General features: G+C 37.2%; 1 protein-coding gene across 2 annotated transcripts; it reads right to left on the minus strand.

Moving 5' to 3' along the window:
- Positions 1–3685: 3685 nt before the first annotated feature.
- LOC131976329 (upstream stimulatory factor 2) lies at positions 3686–25777 on the minus strand. Of its 2 annotated transcripts, XM_059339311.1 has the most exons (11): positions 25542–25777; positions 25047–25087; positions 22492–22592; positions 21232–21351; positions 17490–17643; positions 11807–11894; positions 9874–9912; positions 6236–6294; positions 5789–5883; positions 5564–5692; positions 3686–4679 (listed from the first exon to the last, which is right to left on the minus strand). In XM_059339311.1, exons 1-11 carry the CDS (start codon positions 25574–25576, stop codon positions 4590–4592), a joined length of 951 nt encoding a protein of 316 aa, XP_059195294.1. In that variant the 5' UTR covers positions 25577–25777; the 3' UTR covers positions 3686–4589. The 2 variants fall into 2 exon arrangements, with proteins under 2 accessions (XP_059195294.1, XP_059195295.1); XM_059339312.1 differs by lacking the exon at positions 9874–9912.
- Positions 25778–25816: the final 39 nt, after the last annotated feature.

Below are 25816 nucleotides of genomic sequence, written 5' to 3' on the forward strand. Positions count from 1 at the left end.
GTTTTAGATTTCTTTCCAAACTGACATCATTTCAACTCTGCATGGTTCTTTTCGGAGAGCTTTTACAGGTTTGGGTTGAAAGAGGCAGACAGACAGACAGAGAATAGTATGTCCCAATCAGAAAGGTACGTGGGATCAGAGATCAGCCACTTCAAATAGAGACAGGGACACACAGACGCCTGCCTGGCTAGCTGTGTGTGTGTGTTTGAATGGCAGCTGGAGACACTGGAGGGGGGCAGCAAGACAAAACCAAGGCAAATTCAACACTAATGAATACTGATAGATAATAAGAGTGTTCGTTATAAATAGTCTTACTGTTTGGGCGTGTACAGCATCCCAGTCTGCACTTAATAGATTATCTAAATCATGGCTGCTCTCTTTTTAACAACAGCAGAATGATGCTTAAATGCCTTGACCCGCAAAGTCAAACTCAATCTCACTGAGGGCTTAGATGGGCCTTTTATCCACCATTGATCTTTCTCACCCAAGGTGCCCTCTGTGTGTTCTAACTACTCACTGGTTTCAATTTTACCAGTGTGTTGATCAATCGATTGGATGAAGTGAAGAGTTCGCAGAGGGTGCATGCTTTCTCCAAGGATGCATAATCCTCCTCTAAAAAGAACATTTAATCTTGCTGATTGGATGAGCAATACCTGCCTACCATGTCGAGGAGTATTAGAGCTTTGTGCACTAGTTTATTGTGGGATTTTTCAAAGTAGTTAGACTTTTGCATTTGTGTCCATTCAAATGTTTAATGTTGCTGTAGGACCATCTGTAGGTAAACATACTGTTCTTCCCTCCCTCCATCTGTTTTTCCCTCATACAGTCATGGAAAAAATTATTAGACAATTTTTTTCCTTCAATTTCTTGTTCATTTCAATGCCTTGTACAACTAAAGATACATTTGTTTGGACAAATATAATGATAACAACAAAAAATAGCTCTTAAGAGTTTAATTTAAGAGCTGATATTTAGACATTTTCCATGGTTAGGGTTAGGGTTAGTAACCAAAATCATCATCAAGAAAACCATTGAAAATGTCTAAATATCAGCTCTTAAATTAAAGTCTTAAGAGCTATTTTTTGTTGTTATCATTATATTTGTCCTAACAAATGAACCTTAAGTTGTACCGTGCATTAAAATGAACAAGACATTGAAGAAAACAGGCATTGTCTAATATTTTTTTCCATGACTGTTTGTGTAAAAAATTTGGTCAAGTCCATGTGCAGCAGCTAATCTCAACTAAGCCACACAAACAGGACATTCTGCATGTTTTGAGGAATATTTTGGGTCATCTTAAAGGAGCAGTGTGTTTTTAGGATTTAGGAGGATTTATTGGCATTAGTGTATAATCACATGAAACTAAGAATCGTTGTGTTTTCGTTCGCTTGAAATGAACCCTTAATTTATTCATTAATCTACATATAGAGCAGGTCCCCTTCCACAGAGCCTGCTATGTTGCATCACCATGTTTCTACAGTAGTAGCCCAGAATGGACAAACGAAACACTGGCTTACCCCAATCCCTCCCTGATGTTCTGAAAAACCACTGAAAAACCCCAATATGTTCTCTCCATGCTTGGAAACAGAGGGTTGAGGGGAGGGGTATTCAGTCAGTTGCAATCTGCAGCCTCAACCTCTAGATGCCACTAAAATCCTTCAACATGAACACTTTTTTTTGTTTTGACAGATGTCTGTATTGGTGTTTAATCCATTTTTCTCAGTTGGAAACAGGTGACATATTTCTGCACACCAATCAGAATTCGGCATTCAGTTGGCAGGTTGTTTAAAAAACAACTTGCATTTTCCCCTCCAAACTTTATCCTGAGAGTTTGAGTCACAAATATATAAGGTTATAGAGAAATGCCTAAGCGGCTTTAATACCTTGCGTGCCAAATTTGGTACTGGATGGGTTGAATGAAATGAACAGTTGTAAAAAGCTAACAATTCAAGTTGGCCGACTATGTTAAGGTGGAAACAGGCAATGACAGCCATATGTAAGTCACATGACATGACTTGAGTCAGAGTCGAGTCACATTTTTGATGATTTTAGACTTGAAATACTTGATATCTTAGCCCAAGCCATGCTATATGCTATTAAAATTTCAATGTCGCTGCTATTTTATGAATACGTTATTTTAAACAAATAAATTCAAATTTAAAAAGCAATAATTTTTGTATTTTTAATATATTATTACTAACTTATTTAGGACTCCAAATTCACAATTTAAGGCTTGAGACTTAACCTGTGACTTGCAAAACAATGACTCAATCCCACCTCTGATGAATTAAAACCAAGAGAGCAAGCACATTATGTTTCTTCTCACAACTCATGAACTGTGACGTGTACAAGCAAAATTAAAGTGAAGCCGATTACCCAAGTTTCACTCAGATCATTTGTAATATTTTAAATACCCTGGTAAAAATGTTGACAGAAGTCACAAAGTATTGATGTTTGTATATGTCGACCTGCAGAAAGAAAAAGAGCCATGACCAAGTCAATAAAGGTTAATAGCTAGTGAAAGTTTTATTTTCCACCATTTTACTTAGAAAAGATGTCTTAAAATCTAACCTGAGAACAGTGAGGCTGCTACAGAGAGAAAAGGAGTCTTTTTTTCTTTCTTTTGCCATTTCAAAAAAGAAACGCGAGAAAAAAAGAATTAGCCACAAGTGACCTTTCATTTGTGAACATCCTTCTTCCAAAGCATTATTCATGTCTTCACATTCAGATTCACATTCTCTGCTCTGCTCTGCTCTCACTGAGGTGTAAAACATTCTACTGCAAAACATCTATCATTCAACTTTGGCTAGGAGCCTCGTTTGATAGATCAGACACTTGCACTATCCATATCAGATTTGAATCTAGCAGTCGTAGCAGAACAGCACTTCCAAAGCCCAAGCTGTTAACTTGCCGAGTCTGAGATATTAAAATGTGATAGTCTGCCTGATTTTGCCAGGGGTCTGAGTGTTGGTTTTGCTTTGCTGGATCCTGAGCTGTTGACACAAGGAGAAGCAATCGCGCTCTAATAAGTGGCTCCGAAGCTTGATATCTCTCTTCCACTTCCACTCACATCGCCCAAAGCGGAACAAAAACACATCATGTAAATTCATTCACAAAATCATCAACAATGTTAATATTGGCATTTGCTGTTTGTACAACCAATTACAGTTTAGGTATTGTTCGCCTGAGTGGGTGGAGAAATGTATGAGATCATTTCCAAGTTTCCCCACTTTCAAACTATTCCTTCATTTCATGGAGAACGAGTAGCGCTCAACTAAGGAGTGCAACACAGAATTTCTGTGTACTCCTTTTCCATAGTGAGCAGAGAGTCTTTGAGTGCCGCTCTCCAGGGTGCCTCCCCCCCTTGTGCGTTGAGCTGCATTTGAAGTGTTGCAATACCAAATAGAGCAAACAGCTAGAAATGAAACATGTGGGGATTATTCTTACACGTATTGAGACACCGGTAAATCACACATGAACAAAAGATGAAAATAAACCCACAGTATCTATATATAGTTTGGCAAAACTTGGAATTTGCACCCGCCCGTCTCCAGTCCACAATCCAGCGTGCCGGGTTTGTTAAACATGATCCACACTTGTATACCACGCTATAATTAAATAGTATTTGAACAGTCGGATCTTTGAGTGATTTTGTTGACTTTTGAGTTATTTTTCTGGTTAAGCAAATGCCCAACAATTCAAGTATACCATATTTTTTTTTCTCCAATTTAAGCCCCACGATTGCACACACTTCATGCTAATTATTATGACAAAGGGCCAGCATGAACTTAATGAGTTATTGATTGTTTACTCCCAGAGATAATCTGCTCTAACATTCTGTAACATCTGTATTAAAACACGAGAAGTCTTATTTACATAAATCAGCCCAGAAGCACAGGCCAGCACAGCTCCTTGTTTGTCTTTGGGTGTAGGTAGGCTGCGTGTGTCACATTATTTCTGTCTGTAGAATCATAATGTTTTTGCTTTGCTTTGATGTTTTTCTCACTTAAAATTCAATCTGTTTCTCTGGGGGTGCATGAGCTTCTCTGTAACTGGTCTCCATCAAGGCTTCTGTCAGCAAGCGGACTAATAAATTAAAGCAGCTAAAAACAACATATTAATACAGAACTCTAAAACACAAACACAAAAAAGCATGAACTAAGTCAAAATCAATAATTTTCGGGGGAAAAAAATACACTGACGGGGAACAAAATTAAATGACAAACATCATAGTCCATGAGTGAGGCTACATAAATACAGAACAAAGGAGGAGTTCAGCAGTGGTTCTCTTTCAAAGCTAGTGCTAGTGAAGCACTCTGATGGTGGTGAGAGGGCGTCTTTTCTTGAGCACATTTCTACTGAGTCGTAACGGGTGGTTATCTCAATAGGGTCGGAACAGTCAAGTACAGCCGCAATTGGCCGGTAAAGGGTTCGCAAAACCTGGGAGACCCAGGGAAGGATGCGTTCACTAAAAAAAGAAAGTGATTCTTCACAAGTCCTTTTGTTCTCTCCATCATCTCGCCTTCTTTTCCATCATGCCGGTGGTATGTCTGGGTCGTGGTGCTGCTCCTGTTCCTTTTGTCTCGGCTTCACTGCGGCGGTGTCTCTCCGACCATCTCGATGCCGTGCTGCTGGAGTTGTGCTCGGAGCAAAGCATTTTCATTCTTCAGCTCTTCAATCTAAAGAACAAAGAGCAAAAAAAAAAAAGAAAAATCTCATTATCAACATCTTCATCCCCGTGACAGCTAAATATAGCTCCAAGTTTACAGAGCAAACTTTTTCGTTTGAAGACTGAGAGTGCGTCTGTGTGTAATGTACACACCGGGCTATTCAATCCCTGGGATTAAAGAGTAGTATGTGCTGCCTTTTTTTAGAAACACCACTGTCAAAAACCAACTGGATTATGAAATCTTGAGGTATGTCACTTCCCCTACATTTCCCTTGGGTGAATCCTGAATTCTCTGCCTCCCCACTGAGGGACTGAGGAATGGATATTGAGCTTTGAGCATCAGAATAAGAATATATTGCCGAGAGCCTCGCAGACCTGGGATTCAATGGGGAGATGTGGCAGCCTCGGAGCTGCAAAATTTCACAATACTTTGAGTGCATTAGCATGCAGTTAGTTCTCACACAACCCCTGTGTATACTATTCCCACAGTCTCTCAAAGAGCTGATTTCAGGTAACTCTTCTTATTATATAAGCGCAAACTCTTTTGATCCTTTTTGTCAGGCTGTGATGATCAGCTACACAGGCTCAAGTCGCAGGGGGTTTGTTTTGGAGGAATGAAGATGCGTGTGGAGCTAGGTGGATTTCATGCTTATGAGACTTAAGTGAAAGGATGTTGCAATGCACTCCAAAGCAAACTAATCTATTCAATGCAGTGGCAATCTTCACAGACACATATGCAGCCTACTATGGCCGCCTCATTATATATGACTTTATTTATCTGCTACACCCGACCACCTCAAAGGAAGATTTTGACATTATCATTCATAGGCCTCCTTTACCCATTATTGGTGTCCTGGAAACCTTGCTTGATGCAAATATTTGTAGACTTCATACCTGCTGCCTGCACAACTCGTTGTCCACTTGTATCCTCTCCACCTCCTTCAGACTTTCCTGCAGTCGCTGGTTGCTTTGCCTCAGCTCACGGATGTAGTCACAAGCTTTAGACAGGATGCCTCCTTTGCTCTTGAAAGACAAAGATGATTGGTGACCAATTCAAATTAAAAACAGACACGTCAGTGGAAAGTCTGCAGCAGTGCAGAGTGACGTAAGACTGCTTACTGCTCCGGTCTTGGTGCTGTCCATATTACAGTCTGGGATGATCTTGGAAAGCGTGACAATCCAGTTGTTGATCTTGTCTCTTCGCCGCCTCTCAACTGACAGGAAGTTGAAAAATATAAAATATATATATATATACAAAAACAAACAGCATTTCCTGATTTAGATTTTTTAGACTCAGAGATAAAAGGAACTTTGGTTTAAAGGAAAAGGTTTAATTTCCTACATCTTTTCATTTTAAGTGCACCATAGATGCCAAATACTGTCTGACTTCTACAGATCAACAGCACCCTCTAGTGGTTGGCTCATAAACATGTTATCTATTCTTAATATTTTTGACGGGCCTTGGTGATTTTCTTTCAATAAAAAAAATGTCCATTTATGCACCACACTGCATTGTGTTGGACAGTCTGATGAAATCAAAAGCCACAATCATTGCTAATTACCCACCTTCATTATGTTGCGCTCTTCTCCTTTCATCTCTTGGTGTTCGCGGGCCGTCCATTTTCCTGCGGACAGACAGGAAATAAAACACTTTTCACACGCTACAATATCTCCCATCTCTGGCTACCCTACAATCAGGAACAAAATCCAATTCCAATCCCCCAAATTCACCTAATCCTGAGCCTATTGAAAACCATTCTTCACTGTTATCTTTAAATTCAAGCCTTTTGTAATCACAGCCATTGCCTCTACCAGTGAGTTATTTAAAAAGGCCGTTGTGTAGTGCCTTTGGTAGCAATACTGAAAGATGCACAGTCATATGTGGCTGCATATGCAGCCCTGATGCCCTGAAGCCGGGATGCTTTGACTGGAGTACTGAGCCCGTCCAACCTTCTTATTCATGTTGGCTGTCCTCTTCCCAGGTGCGGCCCGAAGGGAACTCTCTGCTTTATTATGCTGTAAAATTACAACACTGTAAAAAACCAGATGCTGTCTATTGGAGTCTGGGCTTACGGCTAATGACACAACTGTCTCTTGTCTGTGTCCTCCCTTAGGTATTCTGTTAATTAAGTTCCCGAGACGTGACAGGGAGACTTATCCAACCGCCCATCGCAGCATGAAGAGACCAATAACACACTCCCATAATAATCATATAGGTGGCCTACTGAATATCTTAACAACTCACTCAGTGAAGTTTTCCCCCTTTGCTACAGAAAAAAACCTTTAAAAATGCAACTATTGTTTATCGGCTGAATTTCTGCTTACTCGTCGCATTAAGTTAATAGTGTCCTGTAAGGTCATTCTTGTTCCTTGTCTGTCTCTCTGCGACACATCTTCATTCTACAGCAGTGAATGTGTGACCCATCAACACAACTCCACTGCTGATATCTCTGTTTGAGATAGTCAGCCAAGCCAAACTGCAGTCTCTCTTGTATCTCAACGCATCTTAATGGGATTTCAGCTGTATAATGGATTCAGCCCAACAGTACTCTTAGGCAGAGTGTAAAAAAAAAATGTGGATGACTGTATGAATAACTAAATGTACAGACCTAGAGGGACGTCTTTTTCCCCCCCTTTAACAAGTTATAGAGGCACACCTCATATGAGTGCTCCTGAGAGTAATTGTTGCTGGGGAAATTCAGAAAATGAGCAGTACACAACCCCCGCTGCTGAAGTGCTTTATCCATATAATTGAAGCATGGATGCAGAAGAGGACTAAATTTGTGTAGTGTTATATTGATCCTCGAAGGAGAAATGCAATTGTCACTCCTTCTGCCCTCCCGTATCATTAGGGCTGCAGAATTACACCAAGGCAGGGCCTTGACAATAATTAAGTTAAGTGTACATTGAGATACAAGTGACTGCAGTTTGGGCTTGATATTCTCTCAATTAGATGTTATGAACAAAGAGGAGCCAAAAGGCCTTTTCACACCGGGGCTTTGACGAGTAAACAACACTGAAAAGCAAAAAGACTAGCCTATTACTATTTCCTACTATTCACACTGGCGATTTTGCAAATTTGCAATACAATTATCGGATCGGGACCGGATATCGGCAACTTTTCTATTACAGGTGCATCTCAATAAATTAGAATATCATAGAAAAGATTATTTATGTCAGTAATTCAATCCGAAAAATGGAAATAACACATTATATAGATCCATTCCACACAGAGTGAAACATTTCATGTCTTAATTTCTTCCTATTATAATCTATTATATAACCTATTACGGCTTACATAGGCCTGTCACAATAATTAGTATATCCACTTATTGTTAGATATATAAAAATGTACACGATAGTTTTTCTGGACTCAATATATTGTCGATTAAATGCGTGATTTTTTTCTGCTTTTTTGTGTTGTTTAAAGTAATGCTGCAAATGTTGGACTGGCACTACGATTTGCCAAAAAAAAACTATATTTCCCAAGCAGCCATTCCAGCTGTTTATATGTTATTTTAACAATAAAGTAATATAATACATAATGATTATCTCATTGCAATGTTTTGTTATCAGAGCCTGAAAGTCTATTTTATTCATTTTGGTATGTATTTATGTTTTATTTATATAGGATATTTTAATATTTATTGTCCAAATTTTATTGTCAATTTTTAATATTTTTGAGATTTAAAAATTCTTTGCTGTGGAAAAGGATGTACTTATTTTGCTCTAATATCATTTTAAAACTAAAACAACATCGATACAACGATACTATAGTTTAACGTGATAGTTTCTGGGAAAATGTATCGTCCTAAAAAATGTGTTATCGTGACAGGCCTAGGCTTACATTTAATGAAGACCTAAAATTCAGTGTCTCAAAAAAATGTAATATTACAAAAACATTTTAAAAAGTATGTTTATTATGGAAATGTTGGCCTCTGAAAAGTATGTCCATCTATATGACTCAGTACTTGGTTGGGGCTATTTGACTTGAACTACTGGGAATCGACTTTTTCCATCATATTCTAATGCATTGAGATGCAGCTGTAAATAACTCCTGGTGGGTTTTTTTTAAATCGCACTATTATAATATTCCTGTGATAGCACTCAGGACAAAACACTTACAAAAATATGTATCGACAAATTAACTGTACAAGAAAAAAGGCCCCCGGTGTGTAAAAGCCTTTAATGGCCAGTTCGTAATTAACCACTTCTGTGCTAACAATTAGGCCTGTCACGATAACACATTTTTAGGACGATATATTTTCCCAAAAACTATCACGATAAAGGATAGTATCTTTAAAGTCGTTTTAGGACCATTTTATGCCATTGATGATAATGAAATTAGAGCATAATAATCCAAGTATATCCTTTTCAACAGCAATTCATTTATAAATCATTGGAATTGTAATTGAATTGTGGAAAAAAAAATGTTAAAATATCCTAGATAAATAAAACACAAATAATTAGACTACAATCAAAACAAATCAAAAATAGACTTTCAGGCACTGTTAACAAAAAAAATGCAGAGATAAATTTTAGATAATTTTTTTCGGCAATTCATACTGCCTGTCAAACATTTGCAGCATTACTTTAACACAAAAAAGTACGTAAACGACGATATATCGAGTCCAGAAACAAACTATTGTGTCCATTTAATATATCGAACGATAAGTCGATATAGTCATTATTGTGACAGGCCTACTACCAATCATGTAGAAGAGACAAGCAACACAGTTTCCTTCCTTCTTTCTTTCTTTTTTCATTTGCCCCAGTATTCCTGTCACAGCTACATAATCCAAGCAAATACTGTAAGTAACTCATTAAAAACTAGGCTAACTGAGAACAAAAATCTAACTACAACAGAGGACACTTTGAAAATCATACTAAAATAAAAGTGTGGAACAAGCCATTTGTTTCCAGACGCTGACCTAATTCTTTAAGTCCTAATGGAGAAACAAGTTTGCCACGAGCACAACTAACAACAATGGATCGGGGTCAGCAGTGAAGAAACACTACATCTGTGTCTTCACACATCAAGAGCAGGGAGAATCACCAGGGACTGATGGGAGGGGAGGTGCGGAGAGGAGAGGAGGGCATAGGTTTGTGTGCTTCTTCTCTCTTCTTGTGATCTAATTTGATTGGTTCATTTGCGTGTGAGAGTGTTCATTTGAGTGTGAGAGTAATGTGGAAACTGTCCTCACCAGTTTAAACCGTCATGCTGCAGCAGCTCGTTTTCATCTCTGCGAACGGCACAGGGTGGGAAATTTTCATTCATTTTACTCACATGTCAACGATAATGTCACTGTTCATTAGTTTACACCTAAATATAACTCTGACGCTTGTGTCAAAAATCATAAATAATTCATGGAAGAGGAAATAAATATAGAAACAAACATATTGCAGATAGGCATTGTGAGAGATGAAAAAAAACAATTGACTTTGTATTTCAACACATTGCAATGCAGACGTACACAGCCAACAAAGCTCGTTCTTTACTCTTGACTGAAAAGCTGTCTGTTGTACGCTGTGAATATCAAGCGACATCAAAAGCGGCAGAGCTGCTGCCAAAATTTAAGGCGGATCTACAACTCCCCGTAATGCTGCCCACAACAAAGGAGACTAAATCGTTGAGGAATCCAAAGTTCTTGAAAATCACAGAAGCAGTCAAAATCCTTGTAATGAAATCATATACGGTTTTACCCAAAGCCAACAATGATAAATGAAAGACAGAGACAGCTAATAGTGTGTAATGTCAGTCTCCTGGAGTGTTTTTGTTAAATAATTATCATAAAGAGAAGATAAACAGGAGCTTATGTGCTAAATTGAACAACCAGTGTTAATACGCTGTGTCCTTAAACAACTGGTAGTCTCTCCTAATGGGTGTAATACAGTTTAATATGCAGTTTCACGTGTGAAAGTTAAAGCCTTGTGGGAAATGGAGGGATATTCACTTAGGTCAATGCTAACTCAATTGGATAATGGGTCATGTGGTCATTTTGGATGACCAAATGAGCAAATTGCTGTGCTTTTACCAAACAAGGGGAAAAAACATAGTTACAGGACCTTAAACTAAATTGCATTTCTCAGCACTGTGGCTCATGTGTCAATGTGCTTAAGCACTCAAGTGAACTCTGAATCTGCAATAAAGTTTGTTAGAATACCTTTTTCTGAAAAATATCTGCAGTAGGCCAGGAAAAAGGCTGGTGTCATGCATTTAAAATGACAACTCAGTTTGTCTTCGCTCACGTGAGCCTGCTGATTATCTTAATAATGGCAATCACCAGCATGTGGCTAACAGTTGGAGAGAGCCTTCTGATGCATGATTATAATGATCCATGTTGTGAATTTTAGGAATAAACAACATAAGGAGGTTTTGGAGAGGGAGAAAAGCCTGGATGTGCTAAAATAAAATTAAAAACGTCAATATAAAATAAACCTTCGGAGCAAACTGAGGAAAAAGATGATGTAGACTCCGGTAGCAGCAACACTACAGTAGCATGTCATGCTGCATAAATTGAGCTTCATGGTAGCTCAGATAGGCGTGGAAGTTGTTTTATTGTCATTATGTCAATCCATCGCTCAACCATCAAAGGTGGTCCACATTAACAGATCTTGGTGCTCTTTCTCTCTGCATACACCTCTGCAAAACATCAAATCCCTGCACGCTTCCCAGCTATTTAACTCCCTCCACTTCCCCAGCCTCCTCCTGCATTAGCATTTAGATTTATGTGAATTCAGCATGCTTTGTTCACTCGATATGTATTGATGTTGATTTAAGTGTTGTATATCTCAGGATTTGCCAGGTGGGGTTCCTTGATCTGAGAGAAGTCTGTGTAAAGCTTATGGGGATTTGTTCTGGAGCGTCACAAACTCTAACGTGTGTTATTCCTCCCAAAAATGGTTCCAACTGTGACAAAAATGTCATATCTGAAATGTAATGCAATTAATAGCCGTGAATGGCTCAGAATACTAAACATTAAATAGCAATTCGTCCCACTTTTAAACTCTGACCAGAATTCACCTTCAAGCATTTCACGAGTTGTCTGCTAAAACCAAATGACCAGTTTCGAGTGGCATTTCCATGGAAGATAATAGTGTTTTTACAAGACGGCGACTGTCAGAGCTGATACTCACGCAGGGTAGGGCTGTGTGCGTGGGGCGATGGTTCGCTGTGTGCCTGTCTGAATGACATCGGGGGGGGTCATCATCACATAAAACTGACCTGTGGAAGGCATAGCAGTCATCAGTTAGCAATGTGGAAAACATAAAAAGGGTAACATGACATAAAAGACTGACTATTGTTGCTTTAATGAAATATCGCACAACAAATAAGAGTATTTACACTGTAAAAAAAAAAAAAGTCATCACACCCTAAATCCTCAGGGACAACCACAGCAAACAACACTTATTAGGAATAAACAACACTCCTGGACGCTGTGCAATCTAAAAAACGTCAAGACTCCCCTCTGCCTGCTCTGGAGACAGTCGCAACAAAAACCTCCAATATACATTTTTGAGAGAAAAATTCATTTTGCATAGCATTTAAAGACATGAGCCCAAAACTAAAAGCCTCTACATTTAAAACCATCCACATAACAAGACAGGTACAGCCCTGACTCAAAAAAAGTTTGGACGTTGTCAAAAACATAAATAAAAGAGAATAGAACATAACATATATATATACAATTTGAAACTCTAGACAGACAATAAACAACTTTTTTTTCTCTTTCCACAACTTTATAGTATGAAAACTGGGTTTACAGTGTTCTCTTGCAGCATGAACAATCCACTGATATCTGCAACCCGCCAATGGTTTTTAAAAGATATGTCTTTTTGTTTTTTTTAAATCATCAAAAGTACAATATTTATTTTAGAAAAAACTGAAATTGTTGGATTTTTTTTTTATTTCAACAGTCCAAATCTTAGATTAAAATAGTGATATTTTGTCAAAATCACTTTATTCTATATGTTGCATTGAAATTTTTGTCAAAAATTGAAATAAACAACAACTATGTGACAAGAATTCAGTGAAACTTGGACTGAACTGCAGCATTATTACACAGAGCAGAGAGGACAAGGAAGACTGCAAGTAGTTAAATATGTTTATGCTTATGTTATAAGCTATGCATATTGTTATAAGCTTATATGTGCGTTGCCTTTAACGGCATAAGGTCACCTTTTTATCGCTCTCCATAACTTTCATATGTGAATGATTTTTGAACAAGAATAAGGTGTAGAGAAATCCTTGTCTTTATTTCATTGAACTGCTCTCACTAAAAGCACAATTCTATATATTAAAAAAATTCAAAATAAAACAACAACGAGACAACAAACATCTTTCTACATTTATAATAAATGAAAAGAAAAATTGTTCTGGAAGCTTTTTTTCCTTCCATGATCTGTTATTTCCACCATTCAGATTTATTATCGATATTATTAAAGTTAAAAAAACAATATATATATATTTTTAAATATATATACTATAGATAGTATATAGTATAGATACAATTATCTTGTGTTTATTTTTATTTTTATGATCTCTCGCTTCGTGCCAAATTTGTGCTGTTTGGTGCGTGATTTATATATTACAGTGAAAAATAAGATCACAGTGAGTATAATGTGACAGGAGCAAAAAGACGTTTGTTTTTTTTTGTGCAAAAATACTGTTGTAAAAAGTGAGAATCTGAAATGATGATGGTTGCACAAGGACATTTGATACTCGGCAGAAAGGTTAAGCACTTGCCACCCCTGGATCTAGTCGGGCCAGAATGTGCTTCATTGCCAGAGCCCCATGCACAATCCCACACTATCCCTCACCTCATAGGAGATGGCAGCTTGTAAAGCACTTTCCACCCACACCCGACAGTGCACTCCTCAGCCAGTGTGTCATGCCTGCTTACACTGCCCCAGGCTCACAGAAGAGACAGACAGCTGCCCACTTCCTCCTGCAAGGCTCTGGCTTCAGTCGTTACCACAGCGAAGACACCACATGGTCTTCTTCCCTTTCTGTGGTGACACCAAGCAGCCGCTCACAACAAGCAGCTGGTTTTTTGGGTTTTTTTGTGCTGCTGCATTTAAAGTGTATCTTAAAAGTTATAATTAAAGTGTGTCAATTGACACTGCTAACTGGCCTTAAGGGCGTCAGACTTCTCTGAATGTGCGTCATTAGGCGTGTTTCCATTGAGTACTTTCTGAGTACTTTTTGGAAAGTGGCTGAGTGTTTTGGCTCCGCCCACTAGTTAGTTACCCTCGGCCTCCGTACCCATACAGGTACTTTTGTAGCGGCTAACCAACTGGGTTTGAATGTTGCCAACTTAGCGACTTTGTCTCTATTTATTTATATATATATATTATATTTAGCGACTATACAGACTTTCAGACATTCAGCAACTAGCGACAAATCTAGCAACTGTTTCTGTTGTTATTGGAGACCTTTGGAGACTCGTTCCTACTCTTCTTAACAAGTTGCAGGCGCCGTCCTAAAGCACTCACAACGGCCCAGTCTTACCACTGTTGCATTAGCCTCAAAAGATGTTAATAATGGATGAAATGCAAGAAAAACTTGTTAAAGAGGAGCTCATCAAAAATATAAAATAAAAAAGATTCAGGGAAGGCTCCCCCTCTGAAAGAACATAATGACCATGACCAAACAGATTAATTACTAAAGGCAAGGTAGAACAGATATACTGTTATGAAACACTGTAGTTCCATGTGCAAACGTGAGTAAAACTATTAGCTTTTACAAGCTGCATTTGTTTTGTGTCCAGCTCTGCTTTACTGTGTATGCCTCACATGAATATATTCATTGCCAGTTGACTAGTCAGGAAATATTCTGATAATTCCTTCATTGTTTCTATTATTTTTCAAGCAAAACTGCAGAACATTATCTTGTTTCAGCTTCTCGAATGAGAGGATCTGCTACTGGGTTTTTATCATATATAGCAGTACTTTGAATATCGATGGCTTGTTGTGTTATCCGGACAAAACAAGCACAATAATCAAATTTGTTTTAAAAAAAACATTATAGGACTTAATTAAGAAGATAATGCAAATTGATAATGAAAAGTATTGTTAGTAGCAACCCTGGATTTATATACAGCCATGAAAAAATGATTAGACCATTGTTTTCTTCAATTTCCTGTTCATTCTAATGCCTGGTACATATAAAGGTACATTTGTTTAATTTAAGAGCTGATATATAGACATTTTCAATGGTTTTCTTGATAATAACCAAAATCATGAATATGTTGTATATGTATGTATATTTGTCCAAACAAATGTACCTTTAGTTGTACCAGGCATTAAAATGAACAGGAAACTGAAGAAAACAAGGGTGGTCTAATATTTTTTCCATAACTGTACGTATATTATATCCACAAACAAATCTCTCCCTGTTTTAAAAAGTAATAATTAGGATACATTAGATCAGATGGAATCAGGTCTTGTTTAGGCCTCAGTTTCATGCCTGTGCAGAACAAAAGTCCGGGCCAACAGTGCGGCAAAAAACACAGACACTAGCAGAAACACAGGGTGATTAATTACAAGGTCCTCTCATAAACACTGTCCAGGCAACAGTATGCCAGAACAAGCAGATGCTGCTTGTGTCTAACAGAGCCAGAGGGCTACATCCTGCTCTATAGGTCCACTTTGCCCTGACCACGTCACTGACAGTCCACGCGCCTCATCCCGATCACCACCACAAAACCACAAGGACACTTAGTGGAGCCAGACGGGGACATATGGCAGGAAAGAGGAAGATAAGTAGAGTGGAGGACATGTGACATGAAGCACACAGTAATATGACCAGCGTAACCGACATCAGTTCAACCTCTTATGACATTTGACTTGAACTGTTAGAGGAAGTATATTTCAACCACTGCAGATTGATTTTGGGCTGTTTTGGGGTTTTATGCCTTTATGAATAAGTAAAGTCTCAGCTTTAAGACAATGTTAACATTAAATTTGAATTTCAAATGATAAGTATAGTTTTTAAGCTCTTAAACTTAACGTTGTCAGAAAGTTTTTTTTGTGGCACACAGCTGTTACAGACAGAGGCTGAATGATGTGGTTGTCACATAGTGGTTGAACATCGCTAGATTAACTGGATGGATTAATGTGAGAAGTACATTGCAAAACTTTTCAATTTAATCAGAGTCAGAGGTGCTACATGTGATGATAACTGGACAGAGTTAATTATGGACTAATTCACCGCACCGGTAGGTGATGAGAAGAGAGAGAGAGAGACAGCGGGCCCTCCGACTAGGACGAGGATGGTCCGGCTAACGTTAGCCAAGATAATGCTGGAGAGAGTGAGTTGGAGGAAGATGAGGAGGAAGATATTGCACTGGTGGATGAGCCCATGGTAGCATACAATGTCTCTGACTGTAGTTATCTAAACGAGGACAATGTTAAAGAGACTGAGATAGCACGGGAGTACAAGTGCAGCCGCAAACTTCACAACTCCACCAAGTTTAAAGAGATGACTAATTGTAAGTGTTTATAGTTTAGCTACACAATCCTCTTTTTCTAAGGGCTAATAAAAATCATTAGAGTAGGCTAAGAAAGCAGCTAATAATGCTGTGTGATAACGTCAGTGTGTGTAACGTTAGCCCAGGTGTGTGTATCAGGTGTCTACTGTCTCCTATAAATAACCTTTATTAACATAATGAAGAAATGCAGTCTTTCATTTACTCAAAAAAGTGTTGTCTCTGAACATAATCCAGGCAGTGATTATCTTATCACCACATAACTTAATATTTATTAAGCAGTAATATACAAACATAATTTGTAAGAGACAGGTTTGCTGTGAGAGACACAAAAGGTGAGGAGATCTTTAGGCTGAAACAAAATAAACAGCCTAATGTATGGTAAAAGTATTGTTAAAAAGATCTGATATGGTGAATCATAAACTGTATGGGGAATATGTTATGTTTCTGAATATGGGGTCCTGTGCAGTCTGTCTATCAGTGAATGCACTGATCATATTGAAGCAATAACACGGAAATGATCAGGCCTCATTCAACCATGATTCAATATGATTTAGCCAGCCCCAAAGGTCATTTATGCGATCTTATTTTGTAGATGAAAAACATTTGGTCCATCTTGTGAAGCTCCACATGACTCTGTCAGAGGATGCAGTGTGAGAAGCAGCAACACCAGAGGACTGCCTACTTCCTTGATGCATGTGACAGTTTAATTATGAAATAATAATAAATAAATATGAAATAATATAAAATATATTCTGTATTATTATTATTATTATTATTATTAATATTATTATTATAATAAAAGGGCAATTGTCTGTATGTATATATTTTTGTATTGTTTTTGTATCTAGACATTTTCCATGGTTTTCTTGATAATAACCAAAATCTTTATCAAGAAAACCATGGAAAATGTCTAGATATCAGCTCTTAAATTACACTCTTATGAGATAATTTTGTTGGCTAAACAAATGTACCTTTAGTTGTACCAGGCATTAAAATAAACAAGAAATTTAAGAAAAAAGTGGTCTAAATTTTTTTTCCATTTTCCATTCCATGTATGTCTACTCGTATCACATATCGTATCTCATTGATAGTATTTAGAAAAAGAGGCAACATCATTTATATTCCAGAGTATTTTGTAGGGTCTTGTTTTTTTCTCATCAGCTGAAACTGTGGGGATCTTGGTTTACTTACAACCACTGAGAAAAGGGCTGCTGTTCTCAAATTACGGTACTCAATACACTCCTGTTTGCTGTGGGGCTAATTTAGACATTATTCTCTGTGACTCTGTGGTGAGCTTCAACCCAAATTAAGTGTGAGAACCGACTCACCCCCTGCCTGTGTGAGTGTGGGGTCCGCGGCGGCCTGCACAGACACAGTCCCGTCGCTCACCGCAGTAGCAGGGAAGTAAGCGAAGCGTGTCTCCCCTCCCACCGCCTCTCCTGCTGGGCTTCCTCCATTACTGAAAGGGTTTTGGATCACAGCCTGTGACAGATAAGAGAGACACAGAGGAGAGGCTTGAACAAGTAGCAATGGAGCAGTCACAGCAGGTAAACGCACACCTCAGTCTCTGTCAGACTCAATACTGGTATCCCCCTCCGGACCCCCAAGCAAGACACAGTTCAGTTTGACAACTGGTATTGATAGAGGCAAAAAGAAGTAGCAGTGATCTTGTTAGCAAAGATAACAACGAGGTCAGTGATGTTATCAGTGCACCGCAAATAAAAACAAGTTGAGATCTTCCTGCAAGGACAATTGTCTGTTTTTAACCAAAAATATGACCATCCAATCCAATCCCCTTTATTTATATAGCACAATTTTAGCAAACACAAGGTTTCCAAAGTGCTGCACAAACAATAAATACATAACACAATACAAAGAGATGTAGTAAACAATAGATCAGTAAGATGCAATAAATTAAAAATGGGATAAAAATAAATAAAATAAAATGTAAAATGTACTGCCCGCACAAAATAAAATATGCATGAATACAATAAAAACAAAAAATCATAAAATCATAAAATCAACATAAAATCAACATAAAATCAACACTCTACGTGGTGTTAAAAGCCAACGAGAAGAGGTGGGTTTTAAGAAGAGATTTAAAATGAGACAGTGAAGGAACTAATTCATTAATAAATTTATACATGTACTTAGGAGACAATAGGTCCAAATAAAACACTGCCAAATTAAGCTTGTTTATTGAATATTTACAGTTTTTAAAGATAATCAGTGTTACAGATTAGCTTCATTTCACTGTCCATGAGCTGTGTCATTTCAGACCATGAGCTCTGCTTATGTGCCTTATTTTGATTAAAAAAATCAGCAACTGTATTTTTAATTAGGCCTGTCAAGATAATTACAATATCAACTTATCGTTAAATATGTAAAAATGAACACTATAGTTTTTTCTGGACTCAATATATTGTCGTTTACATGCGTGACTTTTTCTGCTTTTTGCCCAAGCAGCCATCCCAGCTGTTTATGTTATTTTAATAATAAAATAATATAATACACAATGTTTATCTCATTGCAATGTTTTGTTAACAGAGTCTTAAAGTCTATTTTATTTGCTTTGGTTGTAGGTTATTTATTTATGTTTTATTTATCTAGGATATTTTAATATTTCTTTTCCAGATTTTAATTCCAGTGTTTAATATTCTCAAGATTTAAAAATGAATTGCTGTGGAAAAGGATGTACTTATTATGCTCTAATATCTTTATAAAACTAAAATGACACTGATAGTTTCTTGGACAATATCGTCCTGAAAAATGTGTTATCGTGACAGGCCGAGTTTTAATCTCTGCAAGAAGCTCGGTTTTGTACCAAGGTTATAATAGTTTTGGATTTTTCATTATTTTTAGTTTTAATTTGGTTGTGATTTTTTGTTTTCAAATTCTGTCAGTTTTAATTAGTTTTTAGAGAGAGTTTGCTAGTTTTAATTAGTTTTTATTTTTTGGAAAATGCTTAGTTTTGGCTTAGTTTTTATTAGTTTTAGTGTTAGTTTTAGTTTTTTTTGTAATGGGGTATTTGTTGGGTGCCAGATTTAAAAAAGTCACAATAAATGTTGCCTTTATTTCCTTTGTCTGATCCATCTCAGCCCCAATAAGTTTATTAAGTCATAAAACCAGATAAATGAAATAGATTTCATATCAACCAAAAAGGTTTATGTATGAAAAAAGTTGACAAAGACGAAAACGAAGGACATTTTCACGAAAAAATCTTTAGTTTAAAGTTTTTACTTTTATTTCAGTTAACGGAAATGTTTTTTCAATTCTAGTTTTCGTTATTTCGTTAGTTTTTGTTAACTATAATCTTGTTTTGTACAGACATCATGCTCAGACACATGCGTCACTCTTTACACTGCTTTGCTAGTTTGACCTTCACCTGCAGCTTTAATCACAACAGAGGAATATGTCACCAGTACAATGGAAACTGAAATTTGTGTTTGTATTCAGTAGTCTTTCCACAACATAGGGTTTTGTGGAATGACAGATATTAGGCTGTCTAGAGATTCTACATTTCTTAGCATGCGATGAGTTAAATTTCTTTAGGCAGACTGTTGGAATGATACAATCTAAAATCAGGCTTCATACAGCTTTTAAGAGTAAAATTCAAGCACCTTTGAGCACATTCAAGGTTCTCTAAGCCTATATCACATTTAAAGTTCTACTATAAATGCATATGCCTTTAATTAATAGTCAGTATTGTATATTGACACTGTTATTTTACCAGCTGTTCATATTAACTTTGAATAATCTTAATCAAAGTTTGCTTATTTCCAGAGTAAGGAATCATCAGTTTATTTATCTAGTTAGAAACAAAATTACATCTTTCCTTCACTGAATCTTACTGCTGTCAAAAACAGACTTGTATAATTACATTTTTAATAATTTAAAAAACAGTTTCATGTTTGCATATAACAGCGAGTGCAGCAATATGTGTATCTGTTTAAACAACAAAAAGGGTCAAATAAACAAAATGATCAGATTATCCTGAGAGAATATTTACTAGGGTTGTAAATAAGAAGTTTTATCGAAACATATTTGCTGATATCACAAAGTCCGCCACTTTACGATTACAATTTGAGTCAACTCCGTTACATTTATATAAGCCTACAAAAAGCAATTCATTCTGATGTCAACATTTAATTATTGAGCTCTTACAGATATTTTAAATAAAAACAATCTATTATTTTTAATATAAAGTGGACATTTTAAAATTAAGGCTTAAAAAAACATGGATGATATGTATTGATATTTTCATTTTGCATCGATGACAGTGGTTGGATCACTGACTATTGAACAGATAGCCCTAATATTTAGTAGTCATAGCAACTCATTCGGTTCTTTAACTTTCTCATTAAGGGTTAGGGTCTGCTCTGGTCTGCTCTGGTCTGCTCTGAGACAGACAAACAAATAAGATGACAGGATTGTTTCATTTCAGATGTTTTGGTGAAGATGAGACACCAAATTGTTGGGGAAAAAACAAGCATTTTTTAACCTTATAAAGCATATTTTATCATACTTTATACACAAGTTTTTGAGACCTCTACATCATCAGTGTGATATTTTTTTCCTGAAAAACCTGATGTATACATGTGTTGAAGATTTAAAAAAAAACCCTGAGCAACAAATTGCACAAAAGTAACTATTGAAACAAATGACTATCAATATAGTATTAGGTCATTTAATTTTAAATCAAATTTGGATGAATGAGTAATTTTTGACCCATTTGTGTAAAACTGATGTAATAATACAAAAACTATTTTTCTTCATAAAGTATGAAAGGAAAAATGGATATAATGATCAGTTGTAATAAAAAAAAGATATTCAAAGAATACTTGGGATATTCAATCATAAACTAAATTGATTTAAAAAGATGGAGCAAAGAAACACACAGCAAGCATTAAATAACACGGAAAATGAATGCGGGTCATTTTTGACCTATGTTGTGCATTAGAAGGGGTGTCAATATGTTGTGCATCAAAGGGTTAAAGACTGTGGTAGTACTTGAAGAGTAAAGCATGCAGTTAGTCTGTTCTACCAATAAAAAGGAGGGGGTTTTGGTACCTGAGCCACAGCCTGAGGAGCCCCAGTGAAGGCGGCTGAGGAGACGACACTCACTGCTCCTCCACCATCGTCTCTTCCCTCCAGCTGCTGGTCAGTCACATGAACAACACGGTACGTCACCTGCAAGGTGGAGACACGAACACAGACAGAAGAGAACATTAGAGGGAAACAAGCAGGACAAACATTTGCTTTTTATGCATTTAACCACAGTCCATATGACAGATCCAAATCAAAACTCTACCTGACTTGTGGATTTGTTAAGCATAGCTAGCGCTTCAGTTCATCCGAGCCTAGTTTCTCGCAGTGGGGCATTGATCTCACTTCAGGCACATTCTGAAGCATGAGCATATTGTATCCCTCTCAATTTGCTTATGCTTCAGAATGTGCCTGATTCAATTTTGAAAACAGGTCAAGAAAATGAGGTTGTTTGTTCCAAGAATCAGTATTTGTATCCCTCCATCATGTGACTCTCCCCCTGACTGACATGTGACAGCAGCCCCATGCCAATCCCAGACCAGACTGGAATCACATGATCGCTCACGCTCCCCTTGTTTATGCCAAATGAGCCACATGGGTCACTGACTTAATTCCCGCCTGTTTAAATCATCCTGATAGGGATAAAGCAACTTATTTATCACACATTTCCTATGTTTTTATTTGCGTCACTGTCCCATTGTCCATCATTGACCACCTTATCCTAACCCTAACCGCTGGAGTGAATACCACATTAGTGGACGGCGAGGAGAGACACTCTTAAAGGTCAGCAGTCAATCACGGGACTAGAAAAAGAAAACCACACATTCATACCTTCAGGCAATTTAGAGCCTGCTATCCTCCTGACTTGTCTTTGGAAAAAGAGGGGGGAGCCGAAGCGCGCTATAACATAACGAGCAGAACACGCAACCTTACACAGAAAGGACTGACTGTGAGATCGACTCAGGTTTTTTCTCACCATGAGGGAAAACCAAAACACTCAGTCACAAAGCCTAAATCACAGAGAGTAAGTACATGTGGGGTGAATCAATGTGTAATGGAGTTCTGTCAGATGCTAATTATGCTTCTGCACAGGACATTTATTTATTCAACCTGACACTCAAAGTAATTCTGGAGTGTTCTGTTTTCTGTGTGCTGAGTGCTGAACTGATGCAAGCTTACCCTAAAGCTCTAAGCCAATATGCAATTAGGTGCACTTTGTGTCTTCTTTTAAAAAAATTGGCCATAAAAAACAATCATAGGTAGTGCCATCCATCAGTTACTTACCTGACCACCTTCTGTGCGGAACTGATATTGTATGTTATGTTCACCAAATGCCTGCTGAACACTGGCTATCGTAACAGCTGCCTGCTCTTCTCCTGTTCCGTCTCAGGGGGGGAAAAGAGGACAGAAAAAGCCAGTTGTGAAAATGTTGTAAAAAAGTAAAACTAATAAAAGACAGCTACCTTTTAGATCAACTGCAGAAAACAATATAGGTGCTTGTTGCATATTTTGTAACTCAACGTATTAATAACATAAATCAGGTTTGATTTATGTCGAAAACCATCCGTTATATATTAAAAAGCAATGATACAAAATATACACATCACTACTGTGAGTAAATAAAGTCATGGAAAAAATTATTAGACCACCCTTGTTTTCTTCAATTTCTTGTTCAGGTACAACTAAAGGTACATTTGTTTGGACAAATATGATGATACCAACAAACGTAGCTCATAAGAGTTTAATTTAAGAGCTGATATCTAGACATTTTCAATGATTTTCTTGTTAATAACCAAAATCATGATCAATAAAACCATGGAAAATGTCTAGATATCAGCTCTTAAATTAAACTCTTATGAGCTATTTTGTTGTTATCATTATAATTGTCCAAACAAATGTACCTTTAGTTGTACCAGACATTAAAATGGACAATAAAGTGAAATAAAACAAGGGTGGTCTAATCATTTTTCCATGACTGTAGGTGCATGTTGCATATTTTGTAACACAACGTATTAATAACATAAATCAGGTTTGATTTACGTCGAAAACCATCCATTATATATTAAAAGGCAATCATACAAAATATACACATCACTACTGTGCAGGCGCCAGATGTTGTCAGTGACTAATCAGTAAATAAAATCATGGAAAAAATGATTAGACCACACTTGTTTTCTTCAGTTTCTTGTTCAGGCACAACTAAAGGTACATTTGTTTGGAAAAATAATGATAACAACAAAAATAGCTGATAAGAGTTTAATTTAAGAGCTGCTATTTAGCCATTTTCCATGGTTTTCTTGATAATACTCAAAATCATGATCAAGTACAGTTAAGCAGGCACTTTATTGTCCCAAATCACTTTCTGTCTAGCCCTGCTGGAGGCATAATAATACTCATTTCATTGCTCCATGACACCCTGTAGCCTCTCATGTCTACGCTGAAGAACATCAACAAGGTTTTCATCTGTTTTTTTTAAATCATATTCCAGTCTTATAGTTGTTATAAAAGCCATCTCACTTTATTTATTTCTAAACAGTGGCAGATCCAGACCTTGTTGACATTCAGGGCTCAGTCAAAGCCTGGAGGGTGGTCAGAGGGCATGTAGCTATCTGCACTTCAGTCATGGAAAATTTATTAGACCACCCTTGTTTTCTCCTTGCTTTCTTGTTCAATTGTTCAATTGTTTTTAATGTCTGGTACAACTAAAGGTACATCTTTTTTCGACGAATGCAATGCAAAAATAGCTCATAAGAGTTTAATTTAAGAGCTGATATCTAGTCATTTTCCATGGTTATCTTGATCATGATTTTGGTTATTATCAAGAAAAACATGGAAAATGTCTAGATATCAGCTCTTAAATTAAACTCTTATGAGCTGTTTTTGTTGGTATTATTATATTTGTCCAAACAAATGTACCCTTAGTTGTACCAGGGATTAAAATGAAGAAGAAACTGAAAAAAACAAGGGTGGTCTAATGCTTTTTCCCCATGACTGTATGTTGCATGTTGCATTATGTTGTTGCATATCGTCACACTGTTAAAATAATCGCCTAAGTCATTTTTTGTCAAAAAAGTTGTTTTTTTTGTGTATAAATCATCTCCTCATGACGCCGGCCACCTATGGTAAAATCACCAACGTCCTCAGTTGATCGCATCATGTGATTTTACCCCTTTAAGATCATCACTTCTTTGACAATTTGCAACATTCATAGGCATCAGATAAGAACCCAGCAAAGAAGAGCTAGAGGGAGGTTGTTTAGTTATCAGTTTAGTTTATCAATGTTTTATTGTTGACACTAATATTGGTAACGCTTTATTTTGAAGGTGTCTACATAAGAGTGACATGAGCGTGTCATAAACATGACATGGGATGTGTCATGAACATTAATGACACTTTGAAGTAACATTAATGCTCATGATACTTGTCATGTCATGTTTCTGACAGGCTTGTGTGACTCTTATGTAGACACCTTCAAAATAAAGTGTTACCATGTCTTGCTTAAGTCACAAAGGCATGTTCAAAAAATTGCCTAAGTCATTCATTTCTCTTAAGTTACATAATTTACACACAGTGTTATTACTATGCCACTAGCCATCCTTTGTTACATCCTTTTTGAGTGAAATGATCGATAAATGTCATATGTTACACTTTTGGTAAATTTTTTGTGTTTCCTCCAAAATTTGAAAAAATGAGTTAGGCGATTATTTTAACAGGATGACGATATTATGTTGCCTTATGTTGTTGCATATTTATGTCGGAAACCATCTCTTATGTATTACACAAAATATACACATCACTAGTGTGCAGGTAGCAGCTGTTGTCAGTAAATAGATCCTTACCTTCAGATGCCTGGACAACCTCTTCTTCTTGCTTTTCTTGGCTGCAAACCAGATAAATATACACCTTAGTTTTAAATTAACTGGATAAAATAGTCCATTCACTTTGTCTTAGCTGAAGCCAAACTTGTGCCAGTAAACTGACAGTGTAAAACAAACACTGCTGCTGTCCTCAGGTTACCTACAGTTGTTACCAATAACACAGTTGTTTGTGTTTTAACAGCTAGCTCAAGCTAACTAGGCTATTGTAGTGTTATTAGCTAGTAATCATTGTGTTTTTCACCACTGGATATCGGTCTTCTGCGATACAACTAGTCAACTGTCTAGCTCGCAAAGTCGTCCACTTCTCTATCAAACTTACTCTTTAAGATTTAATTAGTTTTGAAACGTTATTTTTTTTATAGGTCAGGCCTTGCTTAGCTTCTAAACTAGCTATGTGAAATAGCATGTTGTCGCTAGCTTGCCCCAGTTAGCCATTTTGGAGCGACTCTCGGTTACCTTGCGCTGTCCAGACTCTGTTCGAGCATATCCATCAGTGTGAGGATAAAAAGTGATATTCGGTGTCACAGACGGAGATGGAAGTGCTGATCACGGGAACAAACACTCGGGTCATGTGAGAGAGACAGCCCAGGACACGTGAGGTGCGACTCGGTGTCGGAGAGGAAATGGAGGCCGCTGCTGCCGCCGAGTGACCCGAGCTGACTCCTGGAGCTCACAGCTCAGCGGAGAGAGAGCAACATTAACACGTTCAAACACTACTAGCTCCTCTTTCT

The sequence above is a fragment of the Centropristis striata genome, chromosome 8 (assembly GCF_030273125.1).
Source record: "Centropristis striata isolate RG_2023a ecotype Rhode Island chromosome 8, C.striata_1.0, whole genome shotgun sequence".
Classification (NCBI taxonomy): Eukaryota; Metazoa; Chordata; class Actinopteri; order Perciformes; family Serranidae; genus Centropristis; species Centropristis striata.